We start from the raw sequence: 25,876 nt of genomic DNA, 5'->3' as shown, positions 1-25,876 counted from the left end.
AGAACATATTGACAACTTTCTAAAATAAAAACATAGAAGCAGTGAGGCCACCTTTTGTTCTCTTTGGTTAAAGTTCTTAAAATGGTTGTTTTTGTCAGAAACGTATGGATTCTTTAGGTGTATAAAGTCAAAAAGTTTCCAAAGCCCAAGGTGACATCTTCAAACTATATATAGAGAGATATTCAATTTAGAAAATAAACCAGTGAAAACTGTCAAATTGTATTTGATAAAAAAGCCTCGCACTCTCAGTGAAGTACACTTTGTCATTGAAACAAAAAGGATCACGAGTATTTGGACTTTTCCTTCAAAATTGCTTTATTTATTCCTGTGTTGTTTTTCAAGCAAAGTTTTGTTTTTATATTAATGTAATTAAAAAAAGATAAAACTTGGGATCTTTTGTTGTCTTTATGTACAAGCAAGAAAAACAATGTTTTTAGGAAATAACAATGAACATAAAAGAATCCCTGCACGATAACACTGTAAAAAAAAAAAAAAAAATAATAATAATAAAAGAAAAAGAACAAAAAGCATTAGAGTGGAATCAAACACTTCTAGTTTACAGCTCCTTACTTTAGCAACAAGCTCTCGTTCACACACACACACACACGTTTCCAAGTGACATTTTGACAGCATGCAGTGCAGTGGTCCTCCTCCATGATGGTCCAGTGTGTCAACAATACTGATGATTCAAATTCTTCCAATCACAAAGTCTCACCTCACTTCTTCTTCTTTCCACCACGCTGCCGTCATCTACTCTAACGTACCTACACGCAGTCCAACGTGGGGCCAGTTTTATGGCACAACACAGAGAAGACCTCGGATAGTTTCCCTATCATCGGTTTCATTTTGGTTTTCCTGGGATCTCGGTCGACATCGCTAATTCATAATAAAAAAACAAAAAAAAATCACAGATCCTCTTGATTTAGGTAAACAGGCTGTTAGCAGAGCGCACCGCTTGGTGTTTTCACCGTTTTGCAGATAAAGATGTGTGTCACTTGGTAACTGTAGATCTTTTATGTCATTTGTTTGTTTGTTTTTAATCAGATTATGGAGAGAGCAGTTGTATGGAAGCTCAGTTCTACTAGGAGACACAAAAAGAATAAATGACTAAGTTAAAATTATGAGATAAAGTGTCATTTATTATTAATATCTCATATTTTAGCTTAAGAATTTAGATTTTTCATCTAAAAATCTCATAAATCGGAATTACTTAAGTCCTAATTTTGACTTAATTTTGAATTATTAAAAAAATATTGTACTTCTATTTCTTTATTGTGAAATATTGTGTAAATTTTTTCATGTACTCTCATAAATTTGCCTTAGAAAGCCAAAATCTGACTTACTATGTGATAGTTTTGACTTTTTATTTCACAATTTTGACTCTGTAAATACAATTTAGATATAAGAGCAGTAGTAGTAATTAAAAATGTTAAGCACGACCAACTTTGCATTTATCTTTTTTTTTTAACTTTTCCTGGTAAAAAAAATAAGCCTCCGTACAGTTCTGAGACACATAGCAGCAAGTTCAGACAAACAAGTATTAGAAAATGATTCAGTGTCACTCCACTTTGAACTTCACTGTGGATAAAAACTAGTCTTGAGGTAAGAAATAAAAACCACTATTGATATGCAGTTAAACAATAAGCATGATTATTATTTTTAGTTTTTTCCTTTCATCTCCTTAAAAAAAAAATGTTACACTTTCAAGTAAGGAGCAGAATAGAAAGTACACAGGTTTTGTTTTTTTTTACCTTAAATGAACCACTGAGTTACTTTTCCAGGTTTTCTGTAGTTATTGGAATAAACTTAACCGTCTTCAAGGAGAAAGAAAAATAAAAAGACTAAAAATAAAAATAAAATTCAGACATTCAACCTACTCTCAAAAAACACTCACATCTGCTTCCAAAATACATTCTGTACAAAAATCAACCCTGAGTCTCGTCAGTGGAACGACTTCACGGCCTCTCTCTCTCTCTCTCTCTCTCTCTACTCATTCGCTGGTCCACCGCCCCAAAGACACGCCTAACACAACGCTGGTCCCCGTCTCCAAAACCAAACCTTCCTTCGGGTGGATGACTTTCTCACACACACACACACACACACACACACACACACACACAGTTGATCACTCGATTTTTTTTTTTTTTTTTGCTCTTTCGTGGAACTGTGTTGGCATTTCTGTATCTTTGACGTGAGTGGAAATGGAAACCCTTGTCATGACAGAAACGTGTAAAGATGAAAAGAAAATGGGGGCTGAAGGTGGTAGTGGTGGTGGTGGAGTGGGAGGGGGGGGCAATGACAGTCTCTCTTTTTCAGGGGGGGCCCACGTCCCCTCCCAAAGCTCACAGGCTCCCCCACCGCCTCCCCCTCTCCCTTCGCTTCACTTCTGCGTCGATCGGTCGCCTCTTTAAAAAGCGCTGGCTTCCTCCGTTCGTCCAATCAGGAGTAGATGGTGATGACTTCACTTCCTCCACCTCGGACCAACAGGACGCGCTCCAGTCCTTCTGTTAGAACCTCGAGGAACTCCATGTCTGGTCAGCGAGTTAGGGACTGTTGAGTGTGACTGTCTGTATCTGTTGGCCCAATATGAGCTGTACAATAACCGATGACACGCTGGCTTCACTTCACAGACCGAGAAGCTCTGTCCATTACACATACAGTCAGTGCACAGAACGTTAAAAAGCTGGTGTGCTTTAAAGTTATACATTATCAGGACAACCTAAATTATTTCTAACCAGGAGAAAAGGGGGAGCCGGCAGCGTGGCTGAAGGATCGGCTTCCCTGTTATAACAGGAAATAAACAACGCACCTCTGCACGCAACAGGCCGACACCTTTTCTAGCCTTTACAGTAATTTAGATTTAGGTTTAGATATGCAAAACGTAAGCAGATAAAGGCACGATCATTCTCTCCTGGAGGTTGGACTGAAAGGAAAGAGTTGAATTAAGCGTTAAGGATACAGTTCTCGTCTCCGTCCGTGTTCTTGGGGGGTCCCGGCATGTTGAGCAGGACGAGCCGGGCATCGTGGGATTTGTTGACGATGACCTCGTTCAGCTTGACGGCGGTGTGCATCCGCCTGACGTTGGAATGGTCCCTGAAGAAGAAAACGAAACACATTTAACTAAATAAATATATCAGAGGGAATAAACCACCTCCCTTCATGTGACCTGCACTCACGGCCTGATGCTGAGCATGTCTCTGAAGCCTTCCGGTGTGGAGCAGCCGGAGTGTGTGGCTCTGTACTGCGAGGTCTTCTCTTTAGTCCAGGTCATCTGAACTCGTCGGTGATGCTCGGAGCTGCCGCCGCCGCCGCCGCCGCCACCACCACCACCACCGCCGCCACCGCTGCTGCTCGCCGGCCTGTCTCGCTCTCCGCCGTCTGTGTCGTCGTCGTCGTCCGATCCGATGCTCGTCAGCCGCAGCATGGAGTTACGGTCTTTCACCAGCTGGGCCTAGTTTGGTACAAAGACACGCAAACGTGTTTTTGTCTCATCTCAACCTTTATTCGATGCCTCCCTACTTCTCTCTCTCTCTCTCTCTCCCTGTCTCTATTTCTCTTTGTACCTGTCTGTCTGTGTTTCCTTTGGAGGTGTTTGAGGTGTTGACTCCAGTACTCCTGTACCTGGGGGAAAGATACACCTACAGACAACAGAAGGTCATCCCTAACTGGCTAATAATACAAAACTGCATCTACTGTAGCAGGAAGCACTGGAGGTTAAACTACGGGGGGGGGCACGACGACATTAGTGTCAGATTTCCTGAAAAAGACCTGAGTCAAATGGCAACTCGGTGAGTAATGAAAAAGAAGAGGGTGAAATTACAGCAGAGACATTTCTTACTGCTCATTTTTTTAACTCTTTTAACCAATTTAGAGAAAAGAAAGAATAAAAAGCACATTTGACCCAGATCAGTATGTATTAACTTCATTATTGGACAAACTCTTAACTGAATCCTTCAGATAAAGAAGCTTTTAGATTAACAGTGATGTGAAACCTCATTTAAAAAAGACTATGTGTAATAGATTAATTCTCCTTTAACTAGAGGTCAAAGGTCAGTGTCAGCTACAAAAAAGACCCAAATGTGCATTTATTGGTCTAATTTCAAGATGATGCATCCCACTGATTAGAAAGTAACTACAGCAATGAAAGTTGAACAGGGCTGCCCAAAACACATTCACTTTTTTTTGGGTCTTTTTCTGAAGGATTCGGAGGTTATTCACACATCTAAAAATCATGTGATCAAGAAAACCTCTTTGCTTTAACAATGTGTCCATTACGGCCACTACGTCTAAATTACTAAGCCGATGCTTTACTGCTGTGTGACCAGTTAAACTTACGTCATCAAAACTCCAGCGTACCCGCTGAGGAGACCGGTGGCGAAAAGGAGATGACATGAACTTTAATAATAAAAACTGAACGGGAGATGCTCTTCCTACTGTTCTTTGTTAAAAATAAATATAGATTTTGTCTCCACTTATTGGCCAATTTCATCCTGCGCTCAGAGGCATGTAACATTTTTGTGTAGACCTACTCTACAATAAAGTCCTTTTTCCTTCCTCTCATCTAGAAATTGCTCCCACAGGGGATCAATGAAGGAACATCTTATCTTATCTTATATCGTGGAACAAAATAATGATCTCAAAGTCAAAGTTGCTCACACCTGAGACGCTTTTACTTTTTCCAATTTAACATAATTTTTCCAAAATAGGGTTTTTAACCACAACGCTTTAATTTTTAAGTGACATTTAACATATATATATATATATTTTTTAATCAAATGTGAGACAACAATACATTTTCTATAATATAGTAAATAACCTTTTCTAAAAACAAATTTTTACAAGTAGATAGTGAATGCTTGGTTTTAACTAACAGATGAAAATACAGACTTACTATCTTTTTAAAAAATGGTCTCAACAACATCCTCTACAATTTATAATAAAACTGATGAACTCACAGCTGGCCATAACCACTGACCTCACCTGAGACCTTGTAGCTCCACCTGCCTCTGGCCTACTGCTGCTGCTACCAGGGTTTCCCTGATAAAATGATGCACGACAATCACAAACAAATCAGGCGAGTATGTCATGGCCAATCTTGCATACAACTGTGATTGTTAGTAATGACCCAAATTCTGCTGACTAATCATTTAATAAAATGTTTAAATCCATAAACATCTAGTAGAAAAATTACTTGAGGTCTTGACTGTCCATACGCAAATCTACACCCGTTCTCCATGCACAATCTCGCAATCCGACCTGAGCTTACCTCTCTTTCCCGGTCTGATTTAGACAGTCGCATCTGCCTGAGCATCTGAGACCTCTGCTCCATCATCAGCGTCCTTTCGTAGGTGTACGCGCTGATATCGCTGTCATGCTGAGAGGACACACGAGAGAGAGAGAGAGACGTATTCAGAGAAGAGCAGACAAGAGGACAATAACATGGAGAGGAGCGTTGTCACTGTAAGATTAGGAGTGTTTGACAGTTAAACAATAAGTCTTATGGAAGACATGACCCTACTTTTATTATTATTATTAGCTCAGTAAACAGTTTCCTAACGAGTTTATGGTCTCAATCTCTAGTTTCAAGTCTTCTTCCATTCAGCCTGATGTTTATTTAGTAAATTATGGTCCCAAAATAGGACCCATTTAGAGTAAAATAGCTGGGTATGCTTTAGGGCGTTGGTACCTTGTTCACTCTCAGTCTCAGTCTCATCTGATTAAATATGAATCAAAATTATGTTACAGCCCATTTCTCACTCTGTAATGCAAGACTGTGTGAGGCCGAGCAAGCCGCCACTGTTCCAGAGGCACAAACAGCCCTCACTGCTGTATGGGATAATAAATAGTATTTGAATACGCATAATAATAGAGTTGCAGTTCTTTTATTATTCCTTAACAGCCTGCACATGTAGGCATAAAAATATGGTGTTTCAGGTTTTGTTTTTCTTGCATGTTAAGTAAATCAACTTTATTTTCTTGGAAAAGAGTTAAAATGAATGAAAATGTCCTGATAAAAAACCCCACAGTGAGAGAATCGTACCATCTCAACTACTTCCACTTCAGCTTCGATGCGTAGGTGATAGAGGAAGGTTGCCAGATCCTTCTTCATCTGGATGGAATTATCCTCCATCTGGGCCACTGTGAAGATTCGCATCCCACACTTACGCCACACCTGAGGAGGAGAGAATATTCAGACAGAGCCGCTAGAGATGCAGCAATGTGAGGAGAGACATTTAACAACAACACACTCCTACTTTGTGTTGGCGCAGCAGGAAGGGCAGCAGCATTAGCATCCCCCCGTCGTGGACGATCCACCAGACGTCAATGTAGCCCTCTGTGCAGGGCTCGCTGTTGCTGGGGAACAGAGAGATGTTTTTGGGCACCAGCAGGGCCAGGTGGGCTGCTGTGGTCACCCGCACTGTGTCTGGAAGGAAGAGAGGGGGCACTGTTAACCTGCTAGCTCAAACTAAAACTGAAATTATGAGATCAGGGAAAGAAAGAAAAAAAGATGTGTTTTCAGTCAACTCACTGATGAAGGTCTTCCAGGCCTGGGGGTCCTCGCTTTGCCTCCAAGCGTGAGGCCAGCCCATCACCACAGTGTTGGGTTTCATTCCTCCCAGGCCGCTGGACTGGATCATGTGGCTGATACCTTCACGCGGCTTCTGGGCCACGATGCACTGATAGAAGCCCTTCACACGCTCCTTATCCATCAGGTGCTTCAGAGTCTGAAACAGGAGCAATAAAGAAAAAGGTGAAATATTTCCTTCTATAATTTGTATGAATTCTCCAGGACTAACCTATAAGTCAGCATCAACAGAAACACTACCAAGATAGAAGTTCCCACCTGCTCAGCAGCGAGGGCCTCGCCGTAGCTTTGCAGGAAGTTACCAGAGACGACCGTTCCAACAATGGTCAGTCCCTTTCCCGCCTTCAGCTGGCTGGCAAACGTCAGCAGGCGAGGAGATTTGACGTGGGCGTCCTCGTCCAATTTTAGTAAGACCAACACCTGGGGCCTGGAGAAGAATAGGCGAGAAGACTGGTGCGTGTAAATGGATGTGGATTTTAGGAATCAATAACAGCAGGTTCTCTCTCTCTATTAAGAAATTACTGTAAACACACAAAAGGCTGAATGACCACAATCAATAGTGTAGTTTTAGTCTTTTATTCTTTTGTGTATTAGAGGTCCGTTATCTGTTATAGTTCTTTATTATTGTGCATTTTATTGCACAATCCAAGCATATTCACTCAAGGATCACTGGGAATGCAAAATTGAAATGGGATCCTGGTGGTCTATGACGGCAGTTCAGTTATAATGTATTTGGTGACGAGGTTGTGGAAAAGCTTCAGTACTGTACCTCCAGTTTTTGGTGTGCGGTGGTCCCTCCTCCAACCTCAGGAGGGCATAACGGGCAGCACTGAGCGAGAGACCACGGATCCCATCCCCCCATTCTTTCTCCGCTCTGACACACACACACACACACACACACACACACACACACACACACACACACACACAATATAGAAAAGATATATACTGTGATTTGTGCTTTGTATATTGTGACCTCCCCTAACAGACGAACTCACAGAAAATCCACACACAGAAATACTAAAACACACACCACTCCTGACCATACTGTACATGCACTATCATGTGGGGGGGGGAATACATCTCCATGGCAACATACCCGTGGTACTCAATGTACTTGTAGATCATGCTGGCGATCACCATGGCAACGATTGCGTAGTACCAAGAAGATATGAACATGAGCGCCAGGCAGATAGTCATCCCCAAAAATGACAAGGTCCTGGACACACCAGAGGCAAAGATCAGTGTTTATAAATATGTATGTGTGTGTGTGTGTGTGTGTGTGTGTGTGTGTGTGTGTGTGTCTCTAGTACCAGTGGTAATAGGAGAAGCGTGGCCTCCAGTTGGGTGACCTCAGGAGGGTCTGGAGGGCACAGGCAAGGTTCACGAACAGATAACACATCAGGAAGAACCTAAAAAAAAGATCATAATTAAATCTGAAGCCCCTGAAGGAGAAAGATACAAGTGTGCCACACACACACACACACACACACACACACACACACTGCAGTGTCTCACATTGTGAGGATGGGAGCCACCAGGTCCAGAGAGGCAATGAGAATCCCCAGCTCGGCTATCAGGGCCGTCAGCAGCATGGCCCAGGTGGGCTCCCCATTAGCCTTCCCGTGGCCGAACACCTGGCAGAAACAAACACAAAAGAAAAAAGAAGTGAAAATACGTACAGCTGCACCAAGTAAATCATACTGAAGATGGGTTAAAGGGACAGTTTACCCAAAAACACTGTGAATCTTTGTTTCTTTGCTACCTGTTAGTTCAGATTCAGTTTCAGAGTGACTTGCTGAGGTTGGGAGAAATGTTCACTATCTGTCCCCACATACTGTAGAGGGCAAAAATTGTTCCATCGATCATTGTAATTCACACAATTACTATACAGTAATTGGAAACAACAGTCTGACCACTATTGACCTGCACTGATAAGAATTAGCATTCAAGCACTTAAACATACAGAAACTACAGTATCTCCAAATCTTAACCCATTAAACTGAAACTACCAGAATAAACTCTGTGTGTGTGTGTGTGTGTATGTGTGTGTGTGTGTGTGTGTGTGTATATAACACTTATCATGTCAACGTTTGGACCCTGGAATTAAAATAAATATTTGCAGCTCTAACCCGGAGGAAGGGGATGATGTTGTCCTTGGCGATGGCCTGCAGGAGTCGGGGCGCGCCGGTCAGCGACTGGAGGCCTGCGCCACACGTTGAGAAGAAAGAGCCAATCACAATGACCCAGGGAGTGGGCCAAGCCAGAGTACCCACCACCAGATTCCCTTTAACAGAGTCTCCAAACCTGCAGGAGGCACAAACAAATATTTACAGCTTCCATAGCACTGGAAAATAACAAAAATATTACAACTACGCTCTTTTTCTCACACATAACACAGAGGTGTACGGTCAGATACAGAGAGCAGAAGTACTTACTTGTCTCTGAGGACCACCCCGTCGATGCAGGCTCCAAACAGAACAACGCTGCTCAGGTCTGGATGGACAGCACTCAGGAAAACACTCAGGAAACATTTGATTTGATATGATTGGACCTCTGAGTGCCTTTTAGATATAATAGTATCATAATGAGCAATCAATTTAGCTTAACAGATCATAAAACATTGCCTACAAAAACTAAAGTGTAACTCCACAACAGCAGCAGCAGCAGCAGCACTCTGCAAGAACACACATTTCCTGGGAAACTGTGTTGTGATTGTGAACCCATTTGGGATACAAATGTGTGAATGGTGCTTTAAGTGCCTGGAAGTTGAATCATAATATAATGTTAAAGAGGATACAGACAATGGAGGTGGTGAGGATGGCGAGAATGGTTCCAATGGGGATGGATCGTTGCGCGTCTTTCAGATCCCCCGACCGGTTCGAACCCGCCATGATTCCTGAGGAAAAGAGGAAAATCATTTAGATTTATGGGATTACTGACATAAGCATTACTTGTGGTATTACTTAGCGGCATTGTTATTCATGTTATGAATATAATTTATCCAATAAAATCTAATCTAATGAGTGTTCAGAGGTTCTGCTAAACAAAATAGGTGTGAAAATATTATTTAAAATCATGCAAGAGAGTAAAAAGAAATCCAAGAGGTTTGACAAGTCCGTGGCAAAGATATGATGAACTGGATCCCGAAAAGCATTCGAGCAAAGGCAAATAAATTAAATAAACACAGTCTGTACCTGTGACGGAGGGGAAGAAGATGCCCACCAACAGTGTGAAGGAGGTGGTGATGTCAGCAAACACATAAGGCTGATGAGTGGATGCTGGATGTGAGACAAGAGAGGAGTGCAGGGAGCCTTTCTCCACCACATCCCCTTTGCTGAGGTAGGCGCTCCACAGGTTCTCTATGGAGGAGATTCAACACGTGCTTGTTAGTGATATTATGAATGTATTATTCTGTATTATCCTTTATGTGTTGATTCCCGGATGTACTCCAAAACGGACATAGAAAGCAGACAAGGTTCTGTACCGACTAATTTAGATTTAGTGCTAACAAATAAGGTCCAATTTTTAACTTTCAATGGAGGTAATAGTCATCGTCTGATAATCAGGCACAGAAGAGGAAAATATGAGAACATGAAAGCTACTTTTAAACAGTCTACCTGAAATGATCCCACTGGCCAGACCGGGGATCGCTTCAATCTTGGAAAAATTGTTGGAATTGAAGTATTCATCACAGGAGGCGTTGAGTTCAGTGCCCTGGCAAAAGCGCTTCCAAAGATATGTGGTCTTCTCCACCTGAACAGAGCTGGGGTCAAAGGTCGGGGCCATGGTGCTGTTTTCTAGTGAAAGGAATACAGCACATGCAAGTCTAATAAAACAAAAAAAAAAAAAAAACCTTGAACGGGTGTAACGGAGGAGGCTAGAGTGACTAGGATACACTCCTACCGTTAATAATTGTGAAGTTGTCGTCGGCTCTCTCCGCTAGCTCTTGGTTTTGCACCATGATTGTTTTCCCACAGTGGTTGTCATCGATTTCATGGCCGCTGATGGTTCTGTTTCCCAGCATGCACACACTGTGGACGGAAGCCCCATCGGTCAGTCAAAACCTCCAGAGTTTTAAAAAGGGTTTTTGGCCGGCGTCGTATATTTCTGGGACACTTACGGGAAACGCGGCGGTCTGAAGGCGGAGACGAGCGCGCCGACGTAGATGGAAACGATGGAGACGATGACGCAGGCCAAGAAGATGGAGGCCAGTTTGTTTACATACTTCACGCCCACAAAGACCAGCAGGGACATCAGGAGGAGACAGATGGAGCCGTAGACCCGCATGTTGTTCAACATGGCCGCCCCTTCGCCTTCGGGATGCTTCGACTCAAAAATGGCTGCCTTAGGTGCTATGTACATCTGCAGGAGGGAGATGAGATTGTGACTAAATCAAATCAACGTGATACAGAATCTAGATCTGCCAGGTATTTAATATGCCTTATTTGCCACAAACATAGATTCCCATCTGTTTATTTAACCCATAAACAGTTTCTCACCTCATTCTTCCAGTAAAATCTACTAGGGGTGTGCCGCTAGACTTTTTTTTTTTTTTACTATATTCTGTGGTAATACTAACATCAGCGTGTTATCTGTATTAGAATGAGCTGTTTTTATCTACAGAGTGAGTGCGGACCAGAACAGACACACCAAACTCTCTAAAACAGGGCATTTCAAACCGTAGTTTGAGCTGAGCTGTGTTCACATGGTTGCAATACGCAACCGCTAGATGCCACTGAATCCGACACTCTGGTCCTTTAAATAAAGTTAGTACAAGTGATCGACGGTGTGCGAGATTGTTAGGTGCTTTTACAACTATTAAAAACACCCACATAAAATCACGAGAAACAGTCGAGGAATCCTTAATTGAGAAAAGATTGAAGGTCAAAACCCACCAGAAGGATCTCGATGGCTCCCAGGATGTACATGGCTCCAGCGAAGGTGGTGCCCAGGTAGAAACACAGGCCCACCGCCCCCCCAAACTCTGGTCCCAGAGAGCGGCTGATCATGAAGTAGGCGCCTCCCGCTGGAGGGGGAGGAGAGAGAAGGAGCGAGAGAGAAGGAGCGAGAGAGAATGAGAGAGAGAGAGAGAGAGAGAGTGGTGGAGGTTGTACATCAGGGTTGGGAAAAAGTGGGAATGGAGAGGGAGAAGGGGTAAAGTACGGTGGTAGAAGAATAAGAAATGGGGGGAAATTGAAGACATATTGAAAAGGATGGAGAAAGACAGACAGAGATGGGACATAGAGAGAGAGAGAGAGAGAGAGAGAGAGAGAGAGAGAGAGAGAGAGAGAGAGAGAGAGAGAGAGAGAGAGAGAGAGGGATGGATGTTAGTAACATGATTTTAGGAGGTAAAGAGAGAGAAAGGAGGACAGCTGATGAGAGAAGTCATCCTATGCTTGGAGAAATAAGCATAATGTTCTACATGATACATCGGAGTAAGAAGACAGAGCAGATCTTTGGTCAAATAGTATCTGCAAACGACTCTTTACTGTTTGTTTTTCCTCACCTGAAGTACAAGTACTGCATCTAATGTGTGTCAGTATAAAATAACTGATAGCTGGAATCAAGTGCTCGATCAGACTCAGAGGTTTGTTAACTTGTACTCTGATCTGACAGTTCTCTGTCATTTTTTAAGTCTCTATTTCCCTTCAGCCTGACAGTGTTCATGTTCATCATCAGTTATTTCTGGTCAGCAAGGGGAGTTATTTTGTTTTATTTAGTAGTGATTCCAGTGAAGCCATTCTTACTACTTACATCTACCAGTTTCTTCAACAAACACTGAAGCTGCAGTAGCTGTTGCAGATTTCATTTCAGTTAATTTTATGTATTTTTACATTAATAAGTTGATTAAAGAGTTGTCATTGGAAGTTGCAACAATCTCATTACTTGTTGCCATTTTTTTATTAATGTAGATAGCTAGCCATGTGGGAAGATGACATAAAACATTCTTAATCCAGCTAAACTCTGATCGATCAATTGTTTCTCTAACTGGGGAGCACATGAATCAAGGAGACTTAAGTTTAGTTTTCTTCCTTTGTACCAAAATTCAGGTACATTTCAAATAAAACCCAGGCTTCCTGGTGCACACGGCATTGATCATGCAACTGGCACTCAAAGTGAGCTTAAAAAAAAACAGTAAATAACAATTTGCTGATACAATTTGAACCAGTTATAAAACAGTAAGTGGGGGAATCATTCAGCAAGAGAAACTACAAATTCACTACTGCCTGAGCTCACAATTCAGTGTTTGGTTTCCAAAATGCACAAACATTGTTTCTGTACATTAGACCAGTGGTTCTCAACCAGGGGAATGTTTTAATTTATTTGTCTGATTATTTAATGAACTAGAAGTTAGCCCGCTTAAGATTGACTGTTGTGTTCATAGGTTTCACACTCAAGTAGAAACTGCACACTTATAGAATATCTTAAAATCTTTTAAATACGGATCGTTCACAACAAAAAAGGGGTGAGAACCACTGCAGTAGACAAACAACAAAATTAATGTTAATTAATGAAATGAGCATATGAATGTGATGTTGTATATAACAGCTCAACTGAATGAACGCTACAAAAACTGTCCCTGGAAAGTTTTCCACACATCTCACTGAGTCGAAGAACATCAAAATTAAATGCTGAGCTGTATTTTGGGAACCCAAACACTTTCGACCACTCCTTTACATTAACCACAGTTAAACTACGTACATACAGTATTAACTACCATCTGAGACTAGATGGTGAGAAAGCGTGAGAGCTCGAAGCTGTTCAGGTGAGAGAAAAAAAGACAGCATGGAATGAAATGTCGGATGCCAAACAAGACATGTTAGATTAATTCTCTATGTTACCGAGTGTTTTTTTTTCCTTTCTACATTCAATTATCGAAATGTCACATGCTAGTAGAAATACCACACTACTTTGACATTTTGGGATATTCATCTAGAGGCGTTCCAGTGAAAAGGTAAAGTCAATGGCGGATAAATATCCTGGGTTTTTTTTTTTTTTTTTAATGTGTGTACAGACAGACAGGGAGAGGTAGACAGAAAGGAAAGACAGGACAAACAGAAATAACACTCATTAGAAGAAAAAAAAAAAAAACATATGTACTTCATCAATACCGCCGTAAGCTGGAAGATGAGCAGGAAGGGAAAACAACCCTGAACACCTACGTAGGTCACTTGGCTGAGTTAACTCAAAATGTCCAGGACGGAGGGAGGCCCCATTCGGTCTGGATTTATTTCTCTAGGGGAGGTGGGGTATTAATGGGCAGTAATAACAGTCACATCCATGTCTATTACAGACAATACTGGAACAATACTTTAAATTACAGAGGAGCACAGTGACCGATGGTTAATCCCGTCCAAATGGGGCTCGTGTGAGTGATCATAACAGACGCAATCTGCAGCACTACTGAAACTATAACTTTCAATATTACACATCGATGTGAAGAAGTGTCATCATCAAGTATTATTTGTTATTTATTTCACTGGATTAACCAAAAACAGATCTGCACCTCTTCTTATGTTATCTATAAATTTAACAAACATCCTAATTGTCTATATTGTCCACTTCTAGGTGCAGTTAGTGCAGACCGATAGTGGATTTTTGAGGCCGAATGTGAATATTTAAGATAATATATTCAGCAATATTCATAACCTTAAGTATTTTTTGCATAAAAATCAACACTTGCTTTTTGGCTCCTTCGAGTTAATACACTGGTGGGATATCTAATGTTGATGATGTATGAAGAGTCAGGTAAGCTTTGGGTTCGGTGTAACAGTTATCCACATTTAATCCACGCGTATGGAAGAAAAGGGGAAAGAGTGAACGGTGGACAAATACCTGGTACAACTCCATTGGTCGCGATTGCACTCATCGATATTGCAGTCAACATCGTCTGCAGGGAGACAGAAAGACAGATTTGTAGTTGTTGTCTCATCATCCCAGTGTGCCAACACAACTTGACACTCAAATACTCACACAGCAGCAGCATATGAAGACAATGCAGAGACCCTGGAGCACCCCGGCACTGCCCACCACCCAGGTCAACCGCAGGAACAGGATGACGCCGAAGATGTTCTGCAGGCAAGGCAGGTAAACTCCCATAAACGTCCCCATCTGTGGCGACTGGAAGGAAGATACAGCAGAATATCATACACAATGTTTCATACATAAGATCATCTATCTATCTATCTATCTATCTATCTATCTATCTATCTATCTATCCATCAATCTACCCAGAAGATTGGTGTTTCAAACATATATCCATTATTTTTAGCTATTTACTTTATTTCAACAGTTATTAAAATGAAATTTAAACCACTAATTCGGCCTTTTATCCATTAAAAGTAGCCAACTATTTAAACTATTTATGAACTATTTCAGTTCAAGTTCATTGTCATGCGTGTTTCGAATTACAATGAAATTCTTGTGCTCTGGCTCTCTGGGCGTTGACACAAAGACTCACACACACACACACACACTACAGACTTAAATAGACTATGTTCACAATGAGTACATACAAATACAAATACAATACATTACATTATACACACACACACACACACACACACACACACACACACACACACAATACACATCCAAGATACCACACCCATGTGAGGTGCATCAGGGCGCGTCAGCTGTTCAGCAACCTGACTGACTGGAACGAAGCTGTTACTGAGATGTGTAGTGTGTGTTTGATGCTATATTAATGATCTCGTTGACTATTCAGACCAATTATTCATTCTTTTTAATTAACCTTTTTCAAATGTTGTTTATAAATTACTTTAAGCTTACATTTAGCAAGCTATTTCAATGGTTTATAACTTCTCGCTAATTATTTTAAATCATATATCCATGATACTTCTAGCCTAATTTGACACACATACACATAGGTTGGTTTGATGCTTGTTGCTAGTGGTTTACGGTTTAATTGTGACAATAAATTTTACTAAAAACCACAAATTGACTTCCTATTTGGTTCCTGTTTTTTTTTTTTTATTCCTTAACATAAAAATGTGAAGATTTGTATTGCATCTGCAGAGGTACAACTGTTTGGGAATCAGTGCACTCTGCCACCCTGAGGCACCAGACTTATGGTAATGCTTATACTGAACACATTACAGTGGCCAGAAGGGAAGATTAAAAAATATTTTGGTTTAACTTTTCCCCCAGCCGTCTGCTGGCAAATGTGTCCAATCCTGCAAACGTGGCAATCAGAACAGGGCTGGAATAGCAAATTACTCTGAACCACCACAACAGACTGTCTTATCTAGGCCAGCCAGCTCCTTATCAGCACGGATTGCAGTGCAGATCAGGGTCACATCCTAGTGTGCTTTCATTTTCAGACGCCGAGTCAAGAGGCCAACAGAGGATCATTTGTCGACTCAAAAAGATGGATGATGAATGAAAGGGTTCACTTCAAGAGCGAGATTCCTTTTCTTTTTATTCATGTGTATTGTTTCAGTTAGAACATGTGCACTGGTAACCATATAAAAGTTACTCTGAGGACATTTCTTACTGTGATCACGATCGTTTCAACTTCGTACCCGTTACGCCACCATTGTAATCATCATCTTGGTTAATATTACTGTTGCATTAGAACATTGTACAGCAAGACAAAGTACATTTGGGATCATATACTGTGCAATGTATGGGTGCAGGCATGGGTATGAAGGTCAGGACATTTAAACTGAAACTAACTGTGTATTTGTGCTGGCTGCTTCACTTAGAAAATGTTATTTTTCTTCTAGAAAAGTATTTAATGCCACCAAAAAAAGATCTGAAAATATTTGGTATTTGTGAATATGAATTCTTAGGAGATGGATCAGCAAACTTTCTTATATAACAGACATTGTGGGAGCTGTTTGTTTTGTGCTTTTATTTTAAGGTGTTTTAACTGCGCACCAAAATCCCTTCATGGGTTTTTGAAAGTCAGTTAAGGTGAGTGAGGCACACAGTCTGGCGTACCTTGCTGGCTTTCTTCTTCTCGCCGATGCTCTCGGCCTCCTCGTGTTCCTTGGCTCCCTGTGTCAGGTTGGTGTAGTTGGCCAGGCGATTGAGCAGAGAAGAAACCTTCGGTCGAGTGTCCATCTCCTCCTGTGGTATTAAAAGAGGAGGGAGGGGGGGTTGACAGGAGGAGGGGGAGGAGGAAGAGAGGGGGTTGGAGGGACATGGCGAAGGGAGAAATAGGGTGGAAAGAGATAAAGAACAGTAGGCAAAGGACAGCAGAGAGGAGGGGAGGATTGAAATAGCCAGGGGATAAATAAGTAGGGGGTGGTGAGAAAGGAACACAGAGGAGTAAGGGGACGAGAGAATAGAAAGAGCAAGGTCAGGTTATAGAAATGACAAGGAGGCAGGGAGGGAATAAAGAAGGAAGAATAAGTGGAGCAAAATGGAGTAAAAAAAAAAAAAAGGGGGGGATGACAAGCACAAAAGAAGGAACCAGATAGGAAGTAAAAGAACAGGAAATTGAGGAGAGAAAGAGGCACTCATTAAAAAAAAAGAAAAGTGGGGGATAGAAGATAAGAGTTGTTTCCAGTGAACTTCAAAATCTATTTTAAAAAATGAAATTATCTGCACCCACCAGCCAAATGCTGGTTTATTTCTGGCTCTAGTTTATCAGTCACTTTGGCAAATAAACAACAACCATTCGGAGGTTCTCTTTTTATCCGTGTATTGTATAATAGAAAGTAGAGTTTACAGAACATTTATAACATAATAAAAATAATAATAATGTGCTTTCATAGGGTAACAGTTCTATCAATTGTGTGTTTTCAAACCTCAAATAAGGCCAAGTTTCTGTCGTAGAAGTCGTCGTCATCCATCCCATGAGTGTTATTGATGTACACGCTGGAGATTTTAGAGTTTCCATCACCTAGACACAAAGAAAGAGACTATAAAGAAAAGGAAAACACAGGAAACTTTAAAAAAGGATAGGTTCACAATAGCCAGGAGCCCATATGAATATTGAAACAGACTTTTGGTTGCTGGCCTTTTCGTGATCCTGTCTTTTAATGCACTTTCAATGTAAGCGATATAAAATTTATCGTGGAGAGAGTTTACTTTTTGAGCTGCAGTGGAGGGATAGTGACAAAAAGATAAATATATTTTGGCACCAAACGTGGGAAAAAAAATCTTTATACATGTAAATATATGTCCAGCATGAGCAGGAGGATATAGTTTAAAGTATTATCAGGGTTTACACACAGTTTTGCCTACTACAAACTGCTACAGACAACTAAAAGAACTAAAACATTGCTGGGAAAATCCTGTAAAGTCCATGTTCACCTGACTGTTATTCTAAGACACACAGACACACACACACACACACACCCAGTTTGATGCAATGGCCACCATGTCACCAGTTCATTTCCGCCTCAGTCAGCACAGACCACTGCATCAGCAGCACCTGAGTCAGCAACATCACTTCCCTCCCTGCTCCGCCACACTCACGCTAACGGCAGCCAACGGTCACACGCAGCGAAACATTTAACAGAAGGACTCTTATACGTGTTAGTGACTTGAGACCCATGTGAATAATGGGTCATTTTGTTAAGAAACTAGGCATTCTGTAGGTTTACTGGACTGGTACAACATCTGTGTAGTCTTGTGCTTAAATACAACCATTTGTTGCATTGCTATCCTGTCTTTCTCAAGTATTTCTCTTCTCTCTGTTTTAAAGAGTTTGGTCTGTTTTAAAGAGTTCGGTCTGTTTTAAAGAGTTCGGTCTAGACCTGCTCTGTTTGAAAAGTGTCCTGAGATAACTTCTGTTATGAATTGGCGCTATACAAATAAAATTGAATTGAATTGAATTGAATTGAATTGAATTGAATTCTCTCTATAGTTTAATCGGACTATTAAAAGTGGGAATTAATATCCTACAATCGTGTGTGGATACAGCCGATGTTGTTACCGGTGGTTCCAAGGTGGGGGGTCCCGTGATAAATATGTGGTCACCACACGATTAAAAAAGGGATGAGAAAGACAGAACTTCTCCATAAACCTTACCGAGTACAAGTCAACCTTTCTGCCGTTCACTATCTCACCAGCAAACATCGGCTGGTTGCACACTGACAAAAAGTCAATAGCCATGTAAAGAAAAAAAACTACCAGCATTTGGCTGGTGGGAGGCAACTTCCCATCCTGTTTGCAGTCCTTCATTTGGCCAAAGATAGCGAGTGTGAAAGTGACTTCGCACCAGCGAGAAAACAACTTGCCTGTTAACATTCAGAGGCTGAAGCATGCTGCCGTGGTAGGAAAAGATTAACCAGCAAGCGAATGAGCTCTAGCAATGCTTGTTTATAAATTATAATAAGCGTTCTTTGCATGCTACAACAAAAACAAAAAGGCGTTTGGGGGTAAATGCAGATATACATCAGTGCATGCGCAGACAATTCACGGCATGTCAACGGGAAAACAACGTGTGATCTCCCCACCCTGGCATGTTTAAGACCTAACCTGTTGATCCGGACAGTCAGGAATCGGACGCCAACGCTTCGCAACAGCCTGTCTGACACCGACTTCAGCGCACACATTAGAGTTGACCTCTGTGGTTCATTTTGTTGTAGCTCTAGTCTTGAAAATGCTTCTCAAATATACCCAAAAAAAACTACCCAGAATCACCTTTGGGGTTATTACAGCAGAAAGTAAAATAACCCTCAAGTCCTGAAACTGAACCGCAGCTTAACACAGCTGTCTATTTGTGTTTGTGTATGCTACAACTCCTCCACCTGAGACTGCCACATCTGAGTATGAAGCCTTTTTTATTTGTGTGTGTGTGTGTGTGTGTGTGTGTGTGTGTGTGTGTGTGTGTGTGAGAGAGCAACCAGTGAAGCAGAAAGCTACTGGAGCCAGGTGTGCGTGTCTCTGTGGACCAGCGAGCTGTAAGCACATCAAATTCAATAGCTAACTTTATTGGTGTCAAGAATAATGGATCACAGAGCATTTGACCTTTCTGAAAATAACTCTCCACTCCTCCGACCGTCCTTTTTTCCTCTTCATCGCCTTTCAGGATCTTGACTCATTCACTTCAACAACCGCATTTTTCTTGTCAGCATGCTGCTTTTCTATTCTAGCCGAGACGACTGCTGTGCAGTTGTGTCTCCAGCAACAACCCCCCCCCCTCTTTGTTTCTTCTGTATAAAACAGCCACAGCATCACACAGACTGATCGAAACTCAATCGGATTAACAGGCTCCATTTCTATTTATGGAAGCTTATTAAAACAACGTGGGGCATCCTCACTACTATGCAACTGCTTAAGTGGATCAGTGTAGCTAATACAGTAACATCTCTCCACAGCTATTCTTAAACACTTCTGGAGAGGAAATTACTGCACTCACAGTCCCAGCAGTCAGAGGGAAACTATTTACCATATTCCCCCTATTTACTCATCCTACACAAACTCATCGTCAAACTGGACTTACTAGCTTTACAGCTGTACCTGTGTGAAAAGGTTTCTGCTGTCAGCTACCATTAAGTAAAGAACTGAACCACTGTATCTACTCTGTAGGTGGGCTGATGACAGCAGTGGGGGAAGTGAAACCTACACACACACACACACACACAATAGGCTTACGTTACAGTCTTCTTATTGTCCTCACTGTGTGTGCTGAGTGCAATAAGTTGCTCATTTTGCACCCTTAGAGTCAAGCTTTCATTTAGGCAACAAATGGAGAGCTTTGCAACCAAGAGAACACATTTAAAAAAAAAAAAAAACACATTGTTGAACTTGAGGCATGTATGAGGATCCATCTAACAAGAGCACTTCTCCTTTTACTTCCCATAAAACCAGATCTGCCTTGCTGATGACCACTCCAGTCCCACTGTAATATCGTATACCAAAGTATAACCAAGGACTTAAGACTTTTATTCCACCGTGACCCCTCTAGGTCAGGGATTTTCTAAGTCAGACACTGAGGGCCTGCCTTCAGACAAAACTGAGACAACAACACTCCCATTATTTCTACCCAGTTTCAGTGAGTCCTGTGCTGCGGGATACAACTTGAGCTCTGTACGTTTATTTACATTCCAGCAATAACACTACAAGGCTGTAAGGTACTCACATTAAATGTCCTCCAGTGCCTTTTATTACCACCCAGTTGCCTGTTCAATACAAAGATTTGACTATTCATTCCTTTTTTTGTTTTAAACTTTAGGGCCATTTGAATGCAGCCAATCTGTAAACCGGACTTTCAAAAACAGGTTAAACTGCTCAGGAAGGTTTGACATTACGTGCTTTTTCCATAAGCCTATATGTCAAGATGGAGGAGTGGCGGGCAGACGTGGCTCAAACATATGGATTAAACAGTCTGTAGCAATCTAAAGTAGTGGGATTAGATATGACAGAGTGTCAGGTTGGTTTGCAGACTAGGTGTGTGTGTGTGATCTGCTTTGAATTTCTCCACGCAGTCAGTCCTTCTGTGAGGCGTAAACACGCTTTACGAGGCACATTTTTAAAACAAAATCTTGCCAAAAGCTCCTTGAAACTGCAGCAACAACATGTTATGTACAGGTGGATGTGTGCGTTGGTCACCTTGATCCATACTGCTGTGTTCCGGTGAGTCAGCCCCTCCTCCCGCCGTCAAGCCTCCGGACCCCTCGCTGAGCGGGTCGCTCCGGTTGACGCTCTCCCGGGAACCGAAGCGCACGCGGGCGCCGGACCGGGAGCTGATGTCGGGCGACGTGTCGGACAGCCCCGGGAGGTCCTCCGCCTTGGTGGGCGTCACCGTGAAGCGCACCGATGCCATGGCAACTCGCTTGGAAAAAGTAGAAGGGTTGTGTGGGATGCAAAGGGGGGAGAGAGAAGGGTGGTGCTGGGGGGAGGGGGTCAAGGACTACCTGGCGGGGGCTGTGCTGACCTGAGCTAGGCTAGGCTATCTCCCAGGTGATACTGAGGTAACGGCGTCCTCTACAATTTGTTCTTTTGCTGCTGCAGTTCTCCATTGAAGCGACGCGGTTGGCTGCCACCAGGCATGTGAAAGAAAGTCTACAACAGTCCGCTGTCTGTGCCTACGGGTGTCAATAATCCTTTCTGATTTTGTTTGAAATTTAGTGGATTTATAAGCGATAAGTACAAATTCCTTTACTGTGAATGTGTGAATGTGTGGTGTACCAGTTTCAAGCAGCTACGAGAGATGATTTCTACGCGATGTCTGGATTCCTATGGATGGGGACTATGGCTCAGGATGGCAGTCACACAGCGTCTTTCTCTCTGACGTTTCTCAATTACACACAACAAAACTTCCTCTGACGTGCAACTTGGGAGATTAAAAAAAAAAGATGTCTCACTACTGGATGGTCACAAACAGGATGAGGGATGCCACGGTGGGAAGAAAAAGTCATCAGGGCAGTAAGGGAGAGGAGGGGAAGAAAAAGAAAGCAGAAATTAGTTTACACAACAACAACAAATGGCCTAAATGTTGGTGAAAATGTATATTGTAGGGTTCCTCCATTTCCACCAAAATCATATGACAGCATGTAGTAATCACTGGCAGGCAGCGTTATTGTAATGTGTTTACTTACAAAGATAATCAGTTGAACAGTTTTACAATGCTTGCTCTGTAGTACCATAAAATACATTCTTACACTATTGTAACCCCAGTTTATGGTTAAAAGGTCCGTCCACCCATCTGCTCTAAAATCAACAAACGCAGGCTTCATCCTGCCTTTTTTTTTTTTACATTTATATAAAGCTACTCCTTATTATTTATTCTTTTTGTTCTTAATCCAAATATTAATCGTTTCCTTTATGTACTTAATGGGACATTAATAGATCTCTTTATAGTGAATTAACCGAGCTTAACTAACTTTACAAACACTTTGTCAGGGGTGTTACACTTCAACAAAATGACACATCTCTGAATGAAGGAGGTGTAAAACAATAACCAGTGTGAACCGCGCCGTCGGACCCCTTGTGTGCCTCTCAGGTGCAAAGTCAACTACGCAATTCACTCCTCGGTTGGGGGGGGGGGGATGTGACATGACAGGTGGATGTACTGTGGCTGAATTGTTGTTTTAGCTCGGTTCATAATTTAATAATTAAAAGGAGAGCGGTTCCAACCGGTTGTGCCAGTAGCTGCTGGCTGTTTTTCTCTCACTCTGCATGCAGAGACACGGCAACATTTCCCTGTTTTATAACGCTGCCCTTGCCTCACACGCCCGTGTCTGTTCAACATTCAGAGACGGACAGCGTGGAGAGAGAGAGAGAGAGAGAGAGAGAGAGAGAGAGAGAGAGAGAGAGACAGGTTACTTGTCTTTCACGTTCAACTATAAAAAGCATCTCCTTTGGAAAAAGGGGGCTGGAAGGGAGGTAATTTTCCCCCAAAACTTACAGGCCACGTTTGGCCCGACTCAGCAGGGGAGCTGAGGACCTTTCCCAGCGTGCATTGTGTAAAAAGGAAGCTTGGGAAACACCCCGGAGATGTTATTAGTCTAGACAAACACATTCACACCTACAGGCAATTAGTGATCCCTAATTATACAACTCTACGTCTTTGGACTGAGCAATTCAGGATTAATAAGCCATACATACCATCTCCCATACAGCTCAGCTCTATGAACAAATACTGTGATATATGTAGATTATATGTTATCAATACACTGGCACAGATATTACAACATGATCTCTTATGATACAGAGGCAAGGGTGATTGACTTTGGCTTTTTTTTTTTTTTATACTGCAGCCTTTTGCTCACTTATTCTTTGCTACCAATGTGCTATTACAGCAGATTTGGTTACTATAAAAACCTTGAGTTTCCACTTTCAGTCTGCGCAGTAATAGAGCACAACAAGGTGCAGAACATTTTGTTCTCCTTTCTCACAATTCTGCTCTGATTTCTTTCCTTTTTAAGCTTTTATTTCTGCCTCTTAGAGGGTAGTTTTATCTACCCGGTTACACAAAAAATCATGCTGTATGACTTAATAGTTGTCTTCTGATTAATTGCAGAGCAGTGAATCAGCATAGTTTGATGTGTTACTCGGATCCTCAGCCCTAAAATAGCCACCAAAACATGAATAAACACCTCTAGTTGATGCAAAAATCAATAATCATATCCAACTGCGATCACCTGGGACTTTTTGTCATGCAAAAATATCTACAAGTTCATATAAAAGGATCCACCAGCACCAGCCTCTAACACCGCACTGAGGCACAAAAACTCATAATAAAAAAAAAACACAATTATTAAAATATCTGTGCAGTTATTATGAGTCAAAACAAAGGGAGGTGGTGTCGTCCTGCTCTCTTACCTAGCTGCCAGTCTCTGTCACGTTAACGCGGTGATAATCAATACAGTCCGGGGGGGCGGTAAAGCACACACATACATAAATATAACATATATATCAATTAGGATAAACATCGTCTAATTAGTCCCAAGCAGCAACTTAAGCAGAGCCCCATATGATGGTGAGCCTCGCCTGCTAGCCGCCTCTCTAGTTGCCATCCTAAGCCAATTAAGCTAGCTGTAATAATTCTGGCTTGAACCGGTCCGTGAACGCATCTCGATGTGAACAGACACAGACAGTGCTGAGTGTTAAAATATATAAAACAATATAAAACAATATAAAACAATACACACTGTTTCGATTCAAACATTCAGGATTTTTTTTTTTTAAATCTTATTTAACACCAAAAAAAAATAAATAAAAACAAGGAGGGAGGAGGAGGAGGAGGATGCGGCATCTGTGTGAAGCTGCGGGTTTCAGGGTTCAACAAACCGGCTACAGAAAGACCGTAAAGGCGGTTGATCTGGGGGTAAACCGGTGAGAGTAAATTACATGTTATTGCTTAAAAAAAAACAAATAAAAGTTGAGGTTTTTTTGTGTGTGTGTGTGTGTGTGGGGGGGGGGGTGGTGTTTAAAAAAGACCCCGGGTAGCTGCGGGTTCACCGGGGAGGGTTTGTAGCGGCGGAGGGGTCCGGCTAGCCGAAGCTAACGTTAGCCGGAGGCTAGCCGGAGCCGTTGATTAAACTCCCGCGAACTACCGCACTGACACCCGCATAACGTCCACCGGTGAAACCCCCCCAACCCCCCCCCCCTCAACCACCCGGACGTTAGTCACCGTAAAGCCGCGTACCTGGCTCGAGTTCCCCCCCGCTCAGAGAGACGGCGTCCACCGTATGGCTGTGTTCAGTTGCAGCCGGAGGATTTGGCTCCTCTCCCGGTTGTCTCGGCACTTTTTGTGTGTGTGTGTGTCCGACCGACCCGACAGAAAACACGCGAGTGCGCCGGGTTCGTCCCACTTCCCTTGCCGTCGTTCTAACGTTTTGCGCATGCGTGATGAGGAATGAGTTGTTAACGCTGACTGGGAAGTGTAGTTCTTAGACCTGATTATTAATAGATCATATATTGTGTTATAATGTAAATGCTTCATATTTTTTTTATATATATTGTTGTTGGATATTGTAATATATAACCTATTTTAACATTATTATCATTAAAAATTATGTTATTATTATTTCTTTAATGTCTCGTGTGCACCTGGAGCAACTGTTAAAAAAAAAAAAACTTATTTCAAGAGATCAATAAAGTATAAAACAAAAGTAAAGTATTTCTGATACACATTAAAAGTCGTTGTTACAACGTAATATACAAATTAGACTATAAATATAAATGTAAAGGTGGATTAATGGTACAAAATAGTGAGTGTCATCAAACCTTTACTCAGGTATCCTACTAATTGAATAAAATTTTGAAGTTGTAAGTAAGTCGTACAGTTCTACTCCGTTACATTTCAGAGGGAAAGTATTGTACTTTTTACTCCACTACGTTTATCTAACAGCAGTAGCATTTTTACTTTTGATATAAGTACATTAAGTATATTTTAATCTTCAGTTTGACTTTGGATGTGAGGTGTAATGGTTGTTTAGTTCAGGAGTACAAGAATTCACTTTATGGAAAACAGCTTATAAATGTGTTTTGTAGTAAAAAAAATAAAAAATAAAATAAGTCATGAAAAGCTGTTCTTTCCTGCAGGATCTGCAAATAGTAAGAACTTCCTCAAATCTTGTGAGGCTCATTTCATTTTGTTATCCGATTCTTGAGAAGTCAACATTCATCAGAAAATACTCAGGATTCACCATTTTCATAATATAAATCTCATTTTAACAATGATTATCACAAACAACTCCTATTGCAGTCTATAAACAATGATTTTACTTCTGTTTCCTGTCATTTATAGACTTCATAAGGACACTGAAACATTTATAACACAATTCTTTCAAAATATATTCTCTCCTTTGACCCGTTGATTGCATGGAAACATCTGTATTTGTTACGTTTCTCCACTCA

General features: G+C 41.6%; 1 protein-coding gene across 9 annotated transcripts; it reads right to left on the bottom strand.

Annotated features, from left to right (window-relative positions):
- Positions 1-290: 290 nt before the first annotated feature.
- LOC127363967 (solute carrier family 12 member 6) lies at positions 291-24,814 on the bottom strand. 9 transcript variants are annotated; one of them, XM_051400976.1, is made up of 28 exons: positions 24,663-24,814; positions 21,122-21,878; positions 17,368-17,462; positions 16,556-16,684; positions 14,564-14,710; positions 14,426-14,480; positions 11,485-11,615; positions 10,710-10,951; positions 10,493-10,620; positions 10,207-10,386; positions 9,784-9,948; positions 9,387-9,485; positions 9,025-9,082; positions 8,719-8,893; positions 8,105-8,223; positions 7,900-7,998; positions 7,686-7,805; positions 7,356-7,460; positions 6,845-7,013; positions 6,530-6,725; positions 6,255-6,424; positions 6,041-6,172; positions 5,267-5,374; positions 4,336-4,359; positions 3,564-3,638; positions 3,177-3,451; positions 2,960-3,093; positions 291-2,531 (listed from the first exon to the last, which is right to left on the bottom strand). In XM_051400976.1, exons 2-28 carry the CDS (start codon positions 21,333-21,335, stop codon positions 2,440-2,442), a joined length of 3,636 nt encoding a protein of 1,211 aa, XP_051256936.1. In that variant the 5' UTR covers positions 21,336-21,878; positions 24,663-24,814; the 3' UTR covers positions 291-2,439. The 9 variants fall into 9 exon arrangements, with proteins under 9 accessions (XP_051256936.1, XP_051256928.1, XP_051256931.1 ...); XM_051400968.1 differs by lacking the exons at positions 3,564-3,638; positions 4,336-4,359 and adding an exon at positions 4,981-5,037 and having other exon boundaries at positions 24,663-24,813; XM_051400971.1 differs by lacking the exons at positions 3,564-3,638; positions 4,336-4,359 and adding an exon at positions 4,981-5,037 and having other exon boundaries at positions 21,122-21,875; positions 24,663-24,806.
- Between the last annotated feature and the right edge of the window lie 1,062 nt (positions 24,815-25,876).

Source organism: Dicentrarchus labrax, unplaced genomic scaffold (assembly GCF_905237075.1).
Source record: "Dicentrarchus labrax unplaced genomic scaffold, dlabrax2021, whole genome shotgun sequence".
In the NCBI taxonomy this organism is placed as follows: domain Eukaryota; kingdom Metazoa; phylum Chordata; class Actinopteri; family Moronidae; genus Dicentrarchus; species Dicentrarchus labrax.
This window is presented reverse-complemented; position numbering and strand designations above follow the sequence as displayed.